At 44.3% G+C, this 7,781-nt stretch overlaps 1 protein-coding gene across 1 annotated transcript in view; it reads left to right on the top strand.

Moving 5' to 3' along the window:
• Positions 1-7,245: 7,245 nt before the first annotated feature.
• The window catches only part of LOC102767752 (F-box only protein 31), a 6,743-nt gene continuing 6,207 nt past the window's right edge, over positions 7,246-7,781 (top strand). Inside the window, exon 1 of the mRNA XM_006759016.1 lies at positions 7,246-7,674. Within this exon, the coding sequence (XP_006759079.1) occupies positions 7,246-7,674 (429 nt within the window). The remainder of the gene's footprint in view (positions 7,675-7,781) is intronic.

The following is a 7,781-nucleotide window of genomic DNA, read 5'->3' on the forward strand; positions in this document are numbered from 1 at the left end:
AACATAATATATGCTTCCCAGCTTTCCATCCTCCACTCTTACTGCATAATAATAATAAAAACTAATGCTTATAGAATACTATGTAACAGGCACTGTGAAATACTTTATGTGAATTATCTTATTTAATACTCATAACATCTCTATGATGTACTCTTTTTAGTACCACTTACAAATGAGAAACTTTTGTTATTCACTCATAGTTATGCAGTTAGTAAGAGAATGCCAGAATTATGACCATCGTTTTGTATTGCCAGTTAACTGTTGCACTCTTCTGCCCTCACCCAACACGACTGATAAGATCCATTCATTCTTCATGGCATTCTTGAAACTTCAACTTGTGTAGGTATGTTCTCTAGCTGTCCTGCTAAAGTTAGCCTTTTGATCCCACATGCACCTAGAGCTAAGTTTAAACCTCTATGCACTGTCTACCTTATTCTGCTTTCTATTCTTTAAAAAAATTTTAATCTTCATCTGAGGATATTTTTTCCATTGATTTTTTTTAGAGAAAGAGGAGGGGGATAGATAGAGAAAAACACCCATTTGAGAGAGACACATCAATGGCTGCCTCCCATTCACACCCCGACCAGGGCTGAAGATCAAGTCTGCAACTGAGGTAGGTACATGCCCTTGACTGGGAATTGAACCCATGATCCTTTGGTCCCAGGACCAATGCTCTAACCCCTGAGCAAAACTGGCCAGAACTCTATTTCTATTCGTGTTCTTCTGTAAATATCTCTTGAATGCAATTATAAACAACCCAAGGGTGGTTGCCATGTCTTCATTAGCTTTGGGGAACAACAAGATGCGTTTTACACTTCAGGACAAATAGTGATGTTTATGTAGTTAAATTGCCTTGCACTTAACTGTTCATCTGAGCTCTTAAAATATTTTATTATTTGTGTTAAAGTGTCTTTGAGGAATGTGGACTCAGACAGCAGAAGAAAACTTGTTAGAATAGAAAGATGGGTGTGGTAACTTTTTATTAAATGAAACACCTCCACTCAATAAGTAGATGTTCAACTGGTGGTTGATGATGCAATGGCCATACAGGTCTGAATAGTACTATTCCAGTTTCAGTAGTCTATTCTCCATGTTACACTAGAGAACAGTGGTAGATAGTAAGGTCAAGAAGTAGAGGCATACTTGTTTTGATTACTCCAAATCCCTGATTCCCAGAACTGTGCCCGGGTTCATATTCATGCGGTTGACATTAGTTAAATGTGAGCCACCTCAAATCTTTTGAGAAGTGAACAGACTATCAGTACTTCAAATGATGAGTCAAATGAGGATAGAATTCCAAACACTCCATTGCTTAAAACATTCCATTTAACGAGTAGCGATCCTTTCTTTTTATATTGTTCATTCCAAGCTAGCATATTAGATTATTACCACTCACAAGGTATATACTCAGTCTTGTTCCTATGCTATTATTGACTGTACAGCAGGCTGAAATGGAACATAGTCATTTATCTTCAAGATTGCATTAACTCTAATTTTATGACTGTACCTTTCCCTTGCCTGTCTCCTGCCCATAATCTCTTGTGTTGTTTCTGGAGCTGGCCTCTCAGTGTAAATCCTTATCTGAAGCCTACACGTCACCACCACCCTCCTTTGGAGTGATCGTGGCAGCAGCGTTTCCAGTTGTGAAACTGACAGAATCCTGAGAGATAACCAGCTGCATCAGTTACTTCCCACCATTTATAAAAATAGGCTTTCGAGCAAAACTTTGCCAGGAGCCCAAAATGACAGAGTAAAGCCACAAGAGTGACCGGTCATTCTAATGTATTTTCTCATGAAAATGAGGATTTCCATGATAAAGAAAATATGTATGCTGGGAAATACCTTTGTGGGCTTTCTGAGTAGCACGATTTTCTCTCTGATAAAGATTACATGCTCCTGATGGAGCAGCCAGTTATCTTCTGGCTGAAGAAGGTCTCACCACCTTGTCTCAAGTGAAAGTGGGAGGAGAAACACCAGGAGGATAGTGAATAAAAGGAAGCGGAAAGATGGATTTCTGGTCTAAGAATCTCTGCTCTCTTTTTCTTTGTTATCTGGAGGGTTTTGTGAATGTTCATAAATAAGCTCATTTACCAAAACATTTCACAAGGGAGACAAATGCAATGAGTTCATTGGAAACCCCAAGAGATATGAACTAGCCAAAGGATTTCTCTCCTTGCCCTTTTAATTTGGTATGTGCTTCCCTGGCAGGTGGCCACATACTGCCTGGAGCACGGACTCTTTGAAACTGTCTTGTGGGAACTCGTGGGTCTTCATTTATCAGCTGCATGGAGGCAGAAGAAGTGAACTTTAGAACTCCTTCCAAGTTCATGGAAGCTCCCAGGAGTCCCTGGTTACAAATGGGAAACAGCCACGCTAGAAAATGGATTTTTAAAAAAGGCAAACACTCTAGGAGTCATGAAAAGTTTCCATTTCTAAGCTCTGTCATAAAGTAACTCCCCCCCGCCCCCAGAACATATATGAACTACCCATACTGTCATCAGATGTAGTAAGGTTAAGTTAGATGTTCACATTCTGTCATGCTTAGAAAAGTCAGTTCTTTTACTAAATGCTTTGCAAACAAAAGGCTATTTCCTGTGCCAGAGAGTACGTGATGGAAAGATGCCCTTTAGGATTTTAAGACTTAATTATTTAATTAAGAAGACCGACATAGCCTATACAAGCTGGAGTTACTAGATTCAGACTTTATAGATTTCCTGGTAATATTTTTAATCTTTGTGTTTGTTTAGCTCATTTCAGATTTTCTTTCCTTTTCCTCTGTGCTCAGAGTACCTATAACCAGTGGCAACTTACTGAGAAAATAATTCTGAACATCAAACTATGCAGTATCTTTGGTTAAGCATGAACCTTATAGATTTTAGTTCTCTTTCCTTTCTGAAAATATTTTTAGTGGTGTGTTGCCGTTAACAGAGAAATGCCCCACTGTCCTTGGCTTATATGCCTCCAACCCCACTCCATCCCTCATCACCTTCTTCTCCCTCCCCCTCCCAAACCTGCCTCTATCATCTTTCTGTGGTGCTGAATGTATATAGCTTCTGAAACACTTTGGAATGGAAGGTGCTATGAAATTGTAAAGTGTTTTTATCACAAAGTTCTGCCATTATGTCTCGATCCTGACGTGCAACACCTCTGCTATTTCAGTGTTGTGACGGGACACAGCCGGCCCTGAGAGGGCACCGCACTCAGACAAGCATGTGAGATTGCGTCTGTCCCTGTGGGTGAGCCCAATGCTTTAGAGCAGTGGTTCTCAACATGTGGGTCGCGACCCCTTTGAGGGTCAAATGACCCTTTCACAGGGGTCGCCTAAGACCATCGGAAAACACATATACAATTATTAAAGGGTTGCTGCATTAGGAAGGTTGAGAACCACTGCTTTAGAGCATCGACTGCATTAGATAGTTGTGGGCAATGCATGGAAAGGTTAGTTAGTGCCTTGCTACTTAAAGCATGGGCTGTGGCTGTGGAAAGGAAATGTTTAGATATATAGGACCTCAGGACCTGCCCCAGGCCTTTTGAACCACAATCCACATTTTAACAAGCTCAATTATTTGCATACATGTCATCGGTGTAGTGGATACCTGCTATTTTGTCTGCTCTGTATTCCTTAATCTACTAACAATGCTTCCCACCCTATCTTAAAATAACCATCCCTTTCTGCCTTTACTTGTGTTTTGGTGGGGCTGCTATTGCAGAGACCTGGCTTTTTGGCTATAGAGATGAACAGTTAATTCAGGTCTGGACATTCAAGCCAGCAAGATAGGTCAGGGGGGGCCACATGGGATATACCTGGGTCTTCCCCTGTGTTTCTTTACTCTGAAGTTGGAAGGAGAAGCCATTTTTGCCTCTGAAGTCATAAACCTGGAAAGAGGTAAACTTGCAATCGTCAATGGCTATTTTCCCACTGAGTGGAGAATACCTGCACAACATGAGTAGGAAAGGCATTAGTGCTCAAAGAAAAGTAAAGGCAAGAGAGAGATCCAGTGCCTGATCCTGCATGTGGTTTTGGTGATATGAGCTCATAAAATGTCCTTTTTGCTTTTCTAGGTTTGAGTTAAGTGCCTCCCGACCCTCATCAAGGAGGAGACCTGGACAGGCTCTTTCGGTGCCTGAGCCTGACAAGCAGCTGGCAGGTGGAAGCAGGCAGAGGTGGACTTCGGAGTGCCTCGGGACTTTCCTACCTCTCTCCAGGTCTGGTGTGGGTAAAAGCCAGCCTTAATGGGAAGCTTGGTTTTTCCTGTGCACACCATGGCTCAGGAGAGGCAGCCACAAAAAGTGTTTGTAGCTCCAAACATGTTGCCCAGGGCCAGTCACAAGCAGTGACTGGCATTGCCTGCACCATCAGAGAAGGATTCAATTAGCTTCACAAGTGGCATTCACAAGATCCAAAGGGAGATCTTGGCAGGCACCAAACCCTGCTGAGGTGAATTTGGCTTTGTATGGTCAGCACCTGCACAAGAGCTTATACTAGTACACTGTGGTAGGGGTTGATCCTCACAGTCAGCCAGCCTGAGAGTTGACACCACATATGGACAGGCCAATAGCAACCAATACTCAATTGCAACAGGAAGGTCTACATAACCCACACAAGATGCTATTCCTGGAGCACCCATTTCAGGTGATCAAGGAGACCATGTCACTAGACCCTCACTAGACTATATAAGGTCACCCCATGAAGACTTGGAGTCATAGAAGATCTATTTAATACATAGAAACAAACACAAATAGGCAGCCAAAGTGGGGAGACAAAGAAACATGCCCCAAATAAAAGAATAAGAGATATCTCCAGACAAAGAGCTAAATGAAATGGATGCAAGCAATTAATCAGATATAGAGTTCAAAGAAATGGTTTAAGGATACTCAAGGAACCTAATGAGAACTATATGGAACTTAATTAGAATTAAAGCAGCATGAAAAAGGACATAGCAACCTTATAAAATGACCAGTCAGAAATGAAGAGTATAATTGAAAGGGCGAGGGCTACGCCCTCCATCTTGCCCCAGGGCGAGGGCTATGCCCTCCATCTTACCCCGGATCCTCCATTTTTAGGCAGCAGCCATTAGCCATGTGCTCAGCAAGGAGCTTTTTCCAGGAAGCCCAAGCCTCTGCTAGCCACACTTAGGATTTCTTTAAACTAACCAATGATAATCAAGGGAAGTGCGTGCCATAGATACGACCACATCCTGTGTAACAAGACACCGAATTGAGCCTGGCCAATCAGCAGGGCCCACAGTCCTCTCTCCTCCCCTTACTCCAACCCCCCTATAAAACCCCTCTCCACACAGAGCTCGCTCTCTTTCTCTGCCTCCTGCCACTGCATCAGCGAGTGTGGTGGGTGGGGAGCTCAAGCTAGCTCGAATAAAGACTCTTTTGTTTTTGCATCAGACTTGGCTGGCTCTCTGGTGGTCCTTTGGGGATCCTGAAATCTGGGCATAACAATAATAACTGAAAAGAAGAATATGCTGGGAGGAATAAACAGTAGGTTGGATGAGGCAGTTGATCCAGTCAGTGATTTGGAAGGCAAAGTGTAAGAAACACCCAATCACAGCAGCAAAAACAAAACAAAACAAAATAGTATGAAGTATAACAACATACAAGTCACTGTTGAGTGTATTTCCCTCCACGTCCTGTGTGATTCAGCGTTCGGGTCTGGAAGAGGAGCCGTACACAAATGAAAGAGAAAAGACACGAGATAATTTGGAAATATTGGGGGACCAGGAAGGCAAGTCCAACTCAAGGAGGAGGACTTCCTCTGGTGCTCAGGCCGAACCAACCTTTTATTGATCTGGGATACACCCATAGCATAGCCCTTAGGCAGGCAAGTTCCAGTAACACACAGACTAGCCGACCCACAGGCAATTTCCAGTAATAGGAAGACTATCTTATCAATAAGGATTTACATGATTAAAGGTGGGGAGGTTGCTTCAGCTACCATTATCTAGATTAACTAGGTGGTGCACAGCTCCAACCTTTGTTAGGGCTTCAAAGGTCACCAGCGTTTAGGGGTCTCTACTCTTCTCTGCTAGTGAAGACGGTAGGTGGTCTCCGACAAGTCACAGGAGTACCAGGAGGAGGAAAGAGAGAGCAAGGGATTGAGAACCAATTTGAAGAAATAATGACTGAAGCCCTAGCCAGTTTGGCTCAGTGGATAGAGCATCGGCTTGTGGACCAAAGAGTCCCCGGTTCAATTCTGGTCAAGGGCACATACCTCGATGGTGGGCTCCTCCTGCACCTGGACCCTGGTTGGGGCTCATGCAGGAGGCAACCAATCAATGTGTTTCTCTCACATTGATATTACTCTCCATCTTTCTCTCTCTCTTCCACTTTCTCTAAAAATCAATGGAAAAATATCCTTGAGCGAGGATTAAATTATTTTTACAAAAAGGTTAAAAAGAATAAAAATAATGACTGTAAACTTTCCTAACCTGGTGAAGAAAATTGACACACAAGTCCAAGAAGTGCAGAAAGTCCCAAACAAGATGAACCCAAAGAGGCCCATACCAAGACACATTCTAATTAAAATGGCAAAAGTTAAAGACAAGAGAGAATCTTAAAAGCAGCAAGAGGAAGACAATTATTTACAATGGAGCTCCCATAAGATCAATGGCTGATTTCTCAACATAAGCATTCCAGGTCAGAAGATATTGGCACAAAATATTCAAAGTGATGTAAAGGCAGAATCTGCAACCAAGAACACTTTACTCAGCATTTCATTTTAAAATGGAAAGAATTGGGATCTGTCCCTGTTCATCAGTCTATGTTGTTCTCTGTATTCCACAAATGGTGAGATCATGTGGTATTTATCTTTCTATGACTGGCTAATTTCACTTAGCATAATACTCTCCATGCATGCTGTTGCAAATGGCAAGAGTTCCTTCTTTGTTACTGCAGCGTAGTATTCCATTGTGTAGAATGTACCACAGTTGTGTGTTTTCTTTACTGCATTTCTGTGAAATGCCCCACCCCCCACAGGCATATCCCTGAAGGCATCTCCCTACAGAAAGCAGATTAGTGACTGCCTGGGGCTAGGGCAGGAGGACAGGGAGGGGGCACTGGGAAAGGGAGGCGACTGTTAATGGGTATGGGTTTAAAGTCCTACAATTGGCTCCTCTCTGAGGGGGCGTGACTAGGCCCTGGGGGGCGTGGCTGGACTTTAGGGCGGACCCAGCCAGCTTAAAACCCTGCGGAGGGGTGGCAGCCCACTCTGTGGTGGCTGTTAAGTGTGGAGGCATGGAGCAGTGCTCTTGCCTCTGCCGCGTGGGCTCTTCGCGGGGATGTCGGTGTCCTCAGAAGCGCAAGCGCCCATCTGAGACAGCAGTGGCCAAGGGCAAGCGGTGTTGTCAGGAGTGCCAGGGCCCAGCTGAGAAGGCAGCAGCTGAAGGCAAGCCAGCCCTGGCAGAAAAGCACCTCGAGGCGGACGTGGCAGGGCGGTGCTGTGCGGGGAGTGGAGGAATCTCGAGCCCCATGTTGCCCCCACACTTCTCATTGCAGGACCTGCCTCCCGAGCTGCTAGTGGAGATCTTCGCCTCGCTCCCCGGCACCGACCTGCCCAGCCTGGCCCAGGCCTGCACCAAATTCCACCACATCCTGCACATTGACAGCATCTGGAGACGGCGCTGCCGGGAGGAGTTTGGCGTTCCTGAAAGCTTGCCGAACCAGGTGAGGAGGGGTATGTCTTATCGAGAAGTCTATACGAAGCTGTTCCACCCATACAGACACATTCTGGGATTGTGGCGGCTAGATCATAGCTATCGAACACTGCTGAA

Source organism: Myotis davidii, unplaced genomic scaffold (assembly GCF_000327345.1).
Source record: "Myotis davidii unplaced genomic scaffold, ASM32734v1 scaffold1353, whole genome shotgun sequence".
NCBI classification, from domain to species: Eukaryota; Metazoa; Chordata; class Mammalia; order Chiroptera; family Vespertilionidae; genus Myotis; species Myotis davidii.